This window comes from Takifugu rubripes, chromosome 22 (assembly GCF_901000725.2).
Source record: "Takifugu rubripes chromosome 22, fTakRub1.2, whole genome shotgun sequence".
In the NCBI taxonomy this organism is placed as follows: domain Eukaryota; kingdom Metazoa; phylum Chordata; class Actinopteri; order Tetraodontiformes; family Tetraodontidae; genus Takifugu; species Takifugu rubripes.
This window is the reverse complement of record NC_042306.1, coordinates 5,738,302-5,750,505: the sequence shown is the minus strand read 5'-3', so window position 1 is coordinate 5,750,505 and position 12,204 is coordinate 5,738,302. Positions and strand designations below refer to the sequence as shown.

General features: G+C 38.4%; 1 protein-coding gene across 3 annotated transcripts in view; it reads left to right on the top strand.

Annotated features, from left to right (window-relative positions):
• zzz3 (zinc finger, ZZ-type containing 3) overlaps nucleotides 1-12,204 on the top strand; it is a 17,156-nt gene extending 4,952 nt beyond the window's left edge. For 2 of the 3 annotated variants that reach the window (XM_029831645.1, XM_029831646.1), the window contains exons 3-12: nucleotides 3,043-3,181; nucleotides 3,396-3,543; nucleotides 3,638-3,774; nucleotides 4,322-4,393; nucleotides 5,046-5,147; nucleotides 5,297-5,392; nucleotides 5,733-5,882; nucleotides 6,851-6,985; nucleotides 9,885-9,985; nucleotides 10,633-12,204. In XM_029831645.1, coding sequence (XP_029687505.1) covers nucleotides 3,043-3,181; nucleotides 3,396-3,543; nucleotides 3,638-3,774; nucleotides 4,322-4,393; nucleotides 5,046-5,147; nucleotides 5,297-5,392; nucleotides 5,733-5,882; nucleotides 6,851-6,985; nucleotides 9,885-9,985; nucleotides 10,633-10,777 — 1,225 coding nt within the window. In that variant the 3' untranslated portion in view covers nucleotides 10,778-12,204. The remainder of the gene's footprint in view (nucleotides 1-3,042; nucleotides 3,182-3,395; nucleotides 3,544-3,637; nucleotides 3,775-4,321; nucleotides 4,394-5,045; nucleotides 5,148-5,296; nucleotides 5,393-5,732; nucleotides 5,883-6,850; nucleotides 6,986-9,884; nucleotides 9,986-10,632) is intronic. The other variant, XM_003975459.3, reaches the window with a different exon arrangement.

Below are 12,204 nucleotides of genomic sequence, written 5' to 3'. Positions count from 1 at the left end.
AACCCATTTTTTAAGGCACACAACTGTCTAAATAAGGCCTTAAAGCTCCTAGTACATGTCAGCAAAATGAGATATCCATGAGCTGCACAGCTACTCACACCCTGGGAGTCTTTCAGGTGTGTTTTTGAAAATGCTCCTCTTTCTCCTGTCTCTCACAAGAATCTTCCACTGGCCCTCTGCCATAGAGCCAAGCTTTGGGCCATGGCTGTGGGTCCAAATCCTTCCCTGTCTCCATAGAGGATCTCTAGAGCTCAGTCAGAGTGATCTTTGCGGGTCATAGGCTACATTCAGACTGCAGGTTTTAATGCTTAATTTGGATTTAGGCACTAAATGCCTAAACTGCCAATGGTAAAGTATTAGCTGTAGAAATCTAGTGTGTAGACGAGCAGATGATCACAGAGCTATTGTGAGTCACTCTCGTAGAGCATCTTATTTGATGTGTATATGTCTTATAACATTAATTACATTACACTTAAAGGAGCACACTTGCAATGTGTAAACTGTGAGAGGTCTACCCTCCCCTAGCTGATATTCAAAATGAAACCCCTGATTATTCAACCAGACTGGTGAAGAAACTTTTCTCCACATGTGTATGGAAAGTATACATGGTATTCTGTTATGTCTGATTTTTTTTTTAAATTTTCCCAGCCGCTAAAGGGCAAAAATACATTTCTTCTCGCAAGTTTGAATATTGTTCACACTTCTCAAATGACTCTAACCCGCCGGTCTGTAAAGTGGTGCTGAAGGAAGCACCATTTCCTCAGCTTCACCCATAATTAACTAAGTGATATAATGGAAGTTAGTAAAACCTCAACAGTCTGGTCATGAATACTGATGCTGCTGTTGGGATTTTGTCACTCAGGGTGTCATGGCGTGACTAACGGGCCAACCTTGTCTCTCACCCCAGGCAGTTCTCAAATGTGTTGTGAAGTTTTCGCATTTTAAGGCTTGGTGGAAAAGTTTTAAATCCCACTAGGTGTGAAAGTAGGTTGGAATGATCCGACGATTGCTCTGATAGAATTTCTTAAGGAATGGAGTTACCAAGTATGGAGAGAGTGGCTGCTTCTTAAGAGTGCATCCAAACCTAATTATTATTCCATTTTGTGCAAGAAAACTCATTCTACATTATTTCATCGCCTACATTAGTGTCTCCTCCATAACCTCTATCAGTCATTCTCTGTGAATCTTAGAATCGCCAGTCTTTTGAACTCGTATATCAAGGAATTGCAAGTATGAGTGGCACTCATGCTTTGGGAGGCAGTCAGAAATATATTGCAATTTTTATTTTGCGTTCAGGATTTTGAGCTTTCTTTGTGCCATTCACTTTGAATATTAAACCTTTAGTTTGACATGATTTGGTTTTGAAGAACTGTCAGAGAGCCTTTTTCATGGAATTATTTTTGGAAATCCACATTTCATGTGAAATTTAGAAACAGAAACCTTGGCAATCCATGTCATTGTGTCTTTGTGGAGGGGGGGTTAGTTCTCACTGTACAGCTTTTAACTTTACCGTCAAACTACCTACCGAGTTATATAATTTATTCCCGTTCTGCATGGTGCTGTGTTCATGTAAATGAGTTGCTATTGTTTGGTCTGCAGAAGTGGTGCTTTACCTTGGCTCTGCTGATTGCCTGCTTCCTCTCTACTCACGAAGCAGCTGTCAGAGGTGGTTGCCTCTGTTGCTGTCAGACTTTGTTTCTCTGTGTATTGGTTGTCATGAAGCATGTGATTGGTTGATGTTTCTCAGGCTGTGCTCAGTCAGGCATTGTTAATGCTGGTGGATCATCTTTTCATGTTCTTTATATGAAGAAGGGCAGACATCATCCAAAGTCCCTTTGTCTTCAATGCTAGTTGCAAAAAGCTTGCATTTGGGGGTGGAATTTTATTCTCATCTTTTATTACAAGGTAATTTAATTAAACCTGTATGACCTGCTTGGCAAGAAGAATATTAGAAAGCAGTTATTTTAGGAAGTATGACTGAGCATTTAAAAGTTGGTGAATAAAGTTTGACAAAAGACATGAATGATTGATGCGATACGCAGCATTTAGGACGCAACGCCATTTGGATATTTCAGAAACCTGTTTACTCTCTTTTATTGTCATTCATTTACATGGGAATGTTGATATCTTGGGTATAATTTCAGTCAATAGCTGAATGTCAGCGGACCTTAAGCCCACAAGATGGCAATGAAATACTCAGCTTGTCCCAGGACATCTGGTTGGACTCCAATTTGCTTTGAATCAGGGCCAGGTCATTCTCATTTAACTAAATAATTCAATGACAGGTCACCAGTTCTTCTGGAGAAGGTATCATTCTTCCCTTTGCACTAAATGTGGATTAGTTGATTGTGATTCTATGATGCGAATTCCTGAAAACAGTTGACTCTCATTTTTGCCCGTGGGATTTTTTTTTTGTTTCTCTTTTGAACTCAATGAAAACTACACAGCATGCTGCAGTCAGAATGGATTTCCTTCAATTCCCTCTCCAAAAATTGATCCAGTCTTCTGCTTGACTAAGTCCTTGTATTAAGTTGTAGTGATGAAGGATATTTTAAAATTCATGTTGGTTCTTCCTGCACTGCGTGCCCTGTCAGGCCTCTGAGGCATATCTTATATTACCTCAGTCAAGCGCTACCTCGGTTTGTGTTTTGGATTCTTAAGAGGAATTGAATTTCAGAAAATAAAAAGCAAAAACGCACTGTAGAATGTTCTGAGCCCTCCATATTTTGCTGTCTTAAGGTATTTAAAATGTGTTATTCTTGGTTGCTGTGTAAATAATGTGCATTTCTTGGTGGCTTAAGTTTTTTTTAGTCTGTAAAGGTTTATCCAAAGCTAATGTAAAATTGTTTAGTTATATAAGCCTTATTTTAAAATGGTTTGAAAATGTTTGCGAATAGCAAAAATTAGCTCTTGGCCATGGTTGAATTATGTATTTGGAGATTTAAATTTTCATGCACTGCAGAATTTCAAGCGTCAGATTGAAATGATATAAGTTGCTCCCATCCTTCCACAGTTTTTTAAACCTAGTTTGCTCCATATCAGTTATCAGAGGTTGCTGCAGACCATCAGTGTTCTGGAGGCACAGCGCACACAGGCCATCCTGGACCTGGAGACACTGGCATGTCACCAAAGAGAGGCACTAGATGATCCCATTAAGTTTGTGGAGCAGCTGCAGGAACAGGTAATGCATGTACAGCAAGATGTCCCCTGTCATTCATTTTTTGCAAAGGTCAATATCATCATGTTTCACTATCAAGACCCTTGTGTTTGAGTGAAAAGGCACATGTGCTTTCACACAAGTTCAATAACAAGGAATTTCTTTGTGCTTTTACATTCTCAAGCTTTGTTGCAGAAATTCAGACTTAAACTGTGTGCTGTATTGAACGCTTTTACAGGTGAATTTGGGCCTACCACGTCCTCAACGAGTGGTCCAGCTTCCTGATATTGCTTGGGGCCACTACACCTCCGGCCTTGGTGACTTTGAGAGAGAATTTTGTGACAAGAAATGCAAAACCAGAAGACTAAAGCTGATGTTTGACAAAGGTATATATACCACACCAGTTAAAAATCAAATGCTGTGTGTAATGTAGAATGATTAACACATACTCAATGATATCATTCGATTCATTCACAATAGGTGGGCTATTTTTTCCCTTTTTAGGTTTGCCTGAGCGACCCAATAGTCCCATTGAGCTTAAGAGGGAAGGTGAATCCTCCAGTATGTACTCTCCTCTTCCAACTAGCGATGCTCCAGGAAATGGCAGGCAAATACAGGTATATTTACACTCATCTGAATTCCTTTTAGCCATAAAATTTAACAGCTTCTCAGCTGTAATAATAGCTAACAGACTTAAGACTTCTATCATTTGTCTCTTATGCAGGTTTGGTTGTCTTCACATTATATGCATCTTCAATAAGCTACATTAACAGTGTTCCCATACATTCATTGTATATGCAGACCACCACAAATAAATAAGTGCCACCATAACTACACTTTTCTGTTTTTGGTGCTACGCTCTTAAACACATTGTGATCGGACTGTCTGTGATTGTTCCTCGCGTAACTAGACTTCTTAACACACCTGGTCACAACAAGAGTTGTGATCTGATACAGCTGAAAAAGCCTCTCTGAAAGGTGAAACATCTTCAAGAAAACTTCAGTTGATTCTTTTCTTACTCTATAGAAAAACCCTGACCTGGCTGACTGACAATCTTCAGACACAACTGTTTACCACACCTTCAGAACAGAAAATTTCAAGTCACATTTGTCAAACTGCTCATTTTTTCTGTACATCTTTCTGTCACTTGTTTCTTCCTGATAGATCATCAGGGGGAGGATTTGTCACCCAAACAAGCCTGACACTTTTAACCAGCTTTGGACTGTGGAGGAACAGGTAGATGACCAGATTAATTACTGTAATAATTTTGTAGTTGTTAAGGCCACTGAATACTCTGCAAGAACAAAGGCATTTGTTCTCTCTTTGAACTTCTCGCAGCTTTTTCTTCACACATCCTTCAGGCAGAACTTTTTTGTTGTGTGGCTTCCTTTGAAACTATCCTGTGAATGGTCATACTTTCAAAATAGGTGGGGCTAAAGTGGAAATAATCTAATTCCCTAATTTTCCGCTGGTTCAAAGATTGTAATGCGATAGTTACCTTTGACAAAAACGCCACTGTCACGCAGTGAGGCAGTATGAAAATGTATACAGCAATTTTTGTAAATCATACAATGATAAAATTGTAAATGGGTAATAGTTTGTGGAATTATTTAGTCTGTGCAAACATGAGGTTATCTTTTGAGAGAAATTTCACACCTGAAGATGTCTCAATTTCTCATGTATGACAAAAGTAAGTCTAATAAGTATGAAATATCCCCGCCACACTAACAAATGTATCTGTTTTTGCAGGGTATTTAGAACCTTTACTATATTTTTACATGTTTCTTGTACTTGTTCATCTCTGTTTTGATTGAAATCCTCATTTTTTCAATTACAAATACTATGATTTATACTGTTCTGTAAAAAATGAATTTCTTTATTTTATTAGAAAAAACTGGAACAGCTTCTTGTTAAATACCCTCCTGAGGAAGTTGAGTCCAGGCGGTGGCAGAAGATTGCTGATGAGCTCGGCAACCGCACAGCAAAACAGGTACATTCTGTTAGTTTACGTTTGACTGGTGTGATAACTGCATTAGGTATACTTTGATGAATGTTCAGTCAACACTATTACATATAGCAGTGCTTAATAATCATCTGGCTGGCATTATACACCACAGTATTCCTTTTTATGCATTCTAGGTTGCCAGTAGAGTTCAAAAATACTTCATTAAACTCACAAAAGCTGGTATCCCTGTGCCAGGAAGGACACCTAACTTGTGCATGTACACTAAGAAGGTATTTATAAAAGCCCTTAACAATTCACAGTCTCTTATATTATTCTGCATCCCTGAACAGCTGTTTTTAAAGAAAATTGCATATTTCCTGGATTCCATTTATATAATAAATGTAACCTATATTTTTTAATATTGCTAATAAAAATATGTTTTAATGAAAATATATTTTATTTGTAATGCGCTTTTTATTTATTGATGCTAGACGCTATTGTTTTTATTAAGTATTAATCTAAATAATTTTATATTGAGTTTAAACACATGGCAAATCAGTACATGTTTAAAATCAAGTACTGATACTGACAAGATACTGATTTAAAATCGGCCCGGTCTTTGTTCCTCAGGCATCCAGTAAGAGGCAGCACCACCTCAACAAACACCTGTACCGGCCATCTACTTTCCTGACCTCCTATGAACCTCCAGTTTACATGGATGAAGATGATGAGCGCTCTGCCTATTACAGCTTTATGCACGACCCTTCAGCAGAAGAATCGGTGAGTTAGTGCCACTGACGTAGCACAGGAAAACAAAACTTTGTCTTTATGCCTTTGCACATATTAAGATTCCCAGTTTCTTCTTTCCCAGGAGATAGTTTTGCCATTGATTTAATTCCTCTTGCATTACTAGTCAATATTTTCATATTATTATAATTTATTTGGCATCTCTTTCAAATAGCTTTTATTTCTTATACCACTAAAATGTAAGTACTGTGCATATTAAAGTCCTGAAATTTGCTGCATCTGGTTGTAATGGGTTGATAAAAGAAATACTGTATATTTATAATAGTTCGTTTTGGCTTCATTGGCAGATAAAATCTATTAGGCATGGCTGTGTAAGTATATTTTGCCTGTGCTCCCTGCCACTGTTTCATTTCAACTTTTACTTCAAGTGTGGATCTGAGAAATGCAGTTAAATAACTTTCATTACATCAGGGCAAAACTGTAAAATTGGATAAATCTGATTCCACCTGGACTCCACCATTGCTGATGTTACCTAAGCACTGACATATTTTCTTTTGTTTGATAGCAGTAACTTTTAAATAAAACCCAGTAAACCTACTGTGCTGAGAGTACAGGCTGGCATCTCCTCCTGCACATTACTGTAAATATTACCACACCCGTAGAAAGAAAGTCATAAAGAATTTGACTGCATTAGCAGGAACTATTCAATCTCTGGCAAATTTGGAAGATTAGAAGGAGTTTTACTTGAGTTTCTGTGAAGAAATGTGTCTTAGAGTTAATGTAGTTTATTAATCTTGGTTATTTCTTTCTTACTGAATTTAGTATGGGCTGGATGTGTTGAGACACTGGGTGCCTCTGAAAAGAGAATGGAGAAGACAAAAATGACAATCTTTCAGCAAAATATAGCAATCTGTCTGCTGGACTTTATTTATTGCGAAAATGTTGTATTTGTCATTGTTTATGCATTTCTGGATGACAGTTAGTATCCCCTGTCTGTTCAGGATGAAGAGTCCATACCCATGGAGCTGAGAGATTTGCCAGAGTACAAAGAGCTTTTACAGCTAAAACGACTTAAAAAAAAGACACTTCAGGACATCAGAGAAGACAAGACCAGGGTCCAGCACATTGGATACAAGGTAAAGAACAGCAATTTTATATTACTATACCGCTCAGTTTGACTGTAATATATTTTTTGATTGAAGCATAATTATCCTAATCTGACTAAATGGGAGTGAATGTTATGAAGCCAATCAGGATGATGTGCATACACAGGTCTGTCTTTTTTTATGGAAGTTATTTTTGGAAACTTTAATTTAAAATACATCCTTGACATTTGGTCACACAAATCTCAAGGAAAGTATCACTGTTGACGTGAATGAAACAGTAGCTTAACAGCACTGCCGTTGTACTCTTGAGCAAGGTGCTGAACCTGCAAATGCTTAAATAAGGCCATGGTGAACCCTGATAGGCTCCATCGTGACCCAGAAAGGGATAAAGCAGTCAATAAAAAAGAAGAAATATCTCTTATGTAAATATTCTAATCATTCTTTAGGGTTTGTTTCACGCAAACATGTTTCAGCCTTTTCTTCTAAGTACACTATAATAGAAGACCACTTTTTCAAATAAATTTCCTTCCATAATCTCAAAATGGTTGTAATGTCTTCCCTGCATTTCAGTTTTCAAGCTAAGATTCCATTCTTTCAGTATCGGTGGATGTGGCTGATGCCAGTTTACTGTCAACATTTTTTCAGCAAGAATTTGTTATTTTTCCCCAACAATATATGATGCGCCATCCAAGAATAATTAGTGGATTTTAAAGGTTACATTCAGATTCAGTATTGTTATATTTTCTCCTTGCACCCTTCACTCCTTTATTGCTGTACGTTTCCAATAAAACTTGGCTGGGTTTTAAACAATCATATCCTCGGGTCCCTGCTAATCTCTTTTTAATCTCCCACCCATTTTGACTATTGAGGTACCTGCTGCTCTTCCCAGGAAACGTTCCACTCTGATAAGGTTCAAAAGTTTTAACTCTTTTAACTCCCTGTAATTTTCAAAGGTAGTGTCTAATCTGGAAAAAAATCAAACGGAAGAGGACACTACGAGCACTATTTCACTGATTTTAACTAAAAAAATATATGTTTTTTCTATCAACGAATATGTCTTTCCAGTGTACACGCCATTAATTCCCATTAATCCATCTATATTGAAATCAATCAATCTGTTCCTTACTGTATCTAGGTACATCGGCCCCTATAAAGTTATGAAGTAGTTGCACAGTACATCATACTACACCTATAAAGTATAAAAATTAAATGCAAAATATCGGCTGATCCAATATAGCCATTCAGATTGGTGGAAAATCTATGTGGTGTATTTATGGTTATCTTAGACCTTGTATAAACATATCGGGTTATTTTGGCAATCCAGTAAAGAAAAGAATCACATCCACACCATCACATTTAAGAAAAATCTCTGTCCATATGTAAACACAAGAACACACAACGAAAAAGCTCCAGCTTAAGTACTAGCTGGTAGTGGTGCACCTTTAATGGCCAATCTTACCATGATCTCTTGGTCTTCGTTGTGAGGGCAAAGGAGTTCACACAAATTCAATAATGATGGCGTGATATTCAAAGGTTCTCTTGCCATTCTTCCAGATGACTGTAATTACATTATTCTCCAGGTTGTCTCACCAACTAGATCTTCAAACCAGTCTGGAGAAAAACATTAATGGCTGCAGTGACCGTCATAGTTTATTGGATGGTTTTGTGACCTCCATAAGGCATTCTTATGGCACATTCTTAAAGCACAACTGTATGTTTATGTAAAAATTCTGGCAAGTAAATTCAAAAGCAAAACAACTTTGGCCACATCTGATATTGCAAACAAGGGCAGATGCGTTTGCAATGGCAGACAAAGCAAAGCAACACATTGCACACACCTGATATGTGGGGGGGGGGGGGGGGGGAGGCTTCCTTTCCTTCTTCCAAACTTGTAGAAAAGTGTCCAAGTGGTCATTTGCACACACTAGTCTGATGGCAAAAAGTGTACATTTTCATCTCATCAGACCAAAGAACCTTATTCCAATTGATGTCGGAGTCCCCAACTTGGCTCAAGTGAGATTTCACTTGAACACTTTCACTTTCAAAAGTGACAGTTTCTTTAGCAAAGTGATGCAAAATCCAGACTGCAGGCCTCAATAAGTTGAATCAGTGGACTATTGCTAATGGATGGGCAACATTCACCCTGTAGAACCTGGAGAAATTCTCTGGTGAGGCCCATGAAGTAAAGCTGTAAAGGTCTTCTATTGAAACTCCTCTTATGGTGGCTCATGATGTGGAGATGTATCTGGTGGAATGGAACCTCACGCCAAATGAGGGGGGACAACTACTCTTCCCATATACTTTGCTGGTTACATGATTCCACAATGGAGTGACAAAGCTATTGTTTACTCAGGGCACGCTCCTTAGTAGGGCCACCATAACAAAGGGAGAGCTGCTCTGCCTGTTGAATGCTCACAGTTACTGTAATATAGGCTCTCAGGAAACGAGTGGATGGTACTCTTGCATTCATAATCATGTGTCTAAATTGGCCTTCACAATTGCTCAGTGATGCCTTTGGCCCTCCAGCAATCAAATGCACAATTTGAAGAATTGAATGTTGTGATGTCGTATCTGGCCTCCTAGCCGGGACAGATCTTTTTTGTCTGGGAGACACTATGGTGCACGACAACAAAGGAAAGTGTCCACTTTGACATGAAAGATGCTTTTTTTCCCCGCCATTTTAAGTAAAAATAAATAAATAATCCTTTTATAAAATTTCTTGTATGCAAGTAACAAAATGGGGAAATATATTTGGATATCTGCAAATCATTCTACGTTTAAGAAAAACAAAACACAATATCTGGTTAAATGTAAAGTCGAGGATGAATGATTTAATACAGAATTACGTTCTTTGCATTTATGTCAGCAATACACTGATATTTAAAACTGCTGTATAAGGACCCCTGAAGTTATCCCTGTGTGTTTGCAGTGTGACGTCTGTGGCATAGAGCCCATCCAGGGAGTGCGGTGGCACTGTCAGGATTGTCCACAGGACAACGCAACTGATTTCTGCTCCAACTGTTCGGACTGGTAAGAGCCGATATCCCCCACATCCATCACAGTTTGCATATAGAAAGAAAAAAAACTTAAAATATCTGATTTTTGTATGTCACTGATTTTTTTTTTTTTTTCATATTTATATCGTATTTAATCATGAATGCATTTATTGCAGGTATTGTAAATTGTTGTGCTTGCTTTGATAATAATATGGTTCACTTTATTAAGCCAGTATATTTACTTATTAATGTGAAGTCACCGGCTTAGACTCAAGTTTTTGGACAAGATGAGAACTTTACAATGATATGAGGTTAATGATGATGTTCCATCAGACGCATTGGAAAGTAGGCTCGTTGACCACTGTGATCGTTGAAATCTTTGAATTATTAGCATGTCAATAAATATTAGAACCTAGTCCTGGGCTTGATTTGTTGCCATCATCTTACATGGTGTGAAGAGAAAACTCTTAATAACAGCAATGTTTAATTTTTCAACCATAGAAAACTGCCCCAAATTTAATTCATCTTGTAATATACGGTATAATACCATCTTACCAAAATACAAGTAAAATTATGCATCTTCTTTTTCCTTTGGAATGTATCACTTGATTCTTCCTAATCACTAGCAAGGCTTTGGCACCTAACCTCTCAACACTTTCCCTTTTTGGACTCGTCCTCCAGCATTTTCAAGACTGAAACCCACAAGCCTAACCACCACTTGGAACCAGTGCACCAGCCAGAGACCTATCTGGACAGGGACTACTGCCTGCCACAGAACACAGGTTACAACTACTTGGACCCTAACTACTTTCCTGCTAACAGATGACAGGGTGCCAAGCTTGTGTAGCTCCAGGCTCTCTTTACGTATCCCACAGGCTAGTCTGTGCATGGCTCCATCCTCCACTTCCAACAAAATTAGCTTAACCTTCCATCATGGAGTAAGCCCAGTAGTAAGATAGACAGCCAGGAGCTTCAGAACAGACCACAGTGCTACTGGTGGAGGGTGGGTAGGGCAGATTGCAACTTGACCTTCCTGGCTCAACCAAAATGTTGGCCATGTTGGTTCCTCTAAACTCGAGAGGCGTATTCGACATCACCCAGAAGTGGATCTGTGATTTTAACTTCACAGTATTAAATAAATCAACAACAAACGGAAGGCACACTGACATTCCTGACTTCAGGAGGGCGGACCCCTGGTTTTTCCTTATACATCTTCACCTTACCTCCCTGTGCTGCTTTGAATTGACCAGGTGAAGCACCACCTAATGGAGCTGTTCAGCTCGGTGTACTGTGGAGACCTAGGCTTGGTTACACCTAGAATTGTGTATGTGTGTCGTATGTGCAAGAGTGACAACTCTTCTAGCTAGGTACCTGTAGAATGAATACTGGAGTTCCAGTCACATTGATAGTAGATGGTGCTGCCAAGAGAGGAATTTGGAAACACCCGGTTTGATGTGGAGGTTTATTTTTCGCTGCAGAAAAAATGGACCTTCTGCTGTTCCACAAAATGTTTAACAAATAGATATGTTACTGTGTCAGCATGGTTCTGTACCTGCCACTATTGCACAACACTGCTCTCTACCCTACAGACATATTTCCTTCAGAATTTCCTTTTCCTGATGCTCTCTTCACTAAAACAGCTACCAAGGTCACACTACATTATGGAGAGCAAACCTTTTTGACACACAGGTGAAACAATGGGTAGGAATCTACCACTGGACTGTGTTTTCATCGTTATATCTCCTTCCCCAGAGTGTGTCCTTGTTAATCATGTTGAGTGTACAATTGTACGGTGAAAAGTAGCCAGCGCTAGTTATTGTGTGCCATTTTAAAAGTTGTTTTCCCCTCCCCCCCAAGGCATGGAGGAATTGCACCTCTGAACCTCATCACAAACCTCTCTGTTGCAACTCATTGTATGTTATCATGCCTCTAGATCTTTTTCTTTTTAAAATTTGCAGTCCACATTAAAATCTCCATGCAAAAGATTATTATTTTTTTTTAATCAATCTATTTAAAAATAAGATAAATAAGGCAGAGGTTGGTTCCTCCAGGGTGGATCAAAATACACAATTTTTATACACATAGATTTTGTTGTGCTTGAGTAGACACCATTTTGTATGGTTTTTGTCTCCTTTCCTCACCCTTTTTGCCCTTCCACAATATCTGTGTGTAACAGTCTGTTCTTATGAGAAAAAATGTAAAAATGCTTAAGGAGAATTGTGGAAATAAAAGAATGTGAAAATAGTGTTTCTA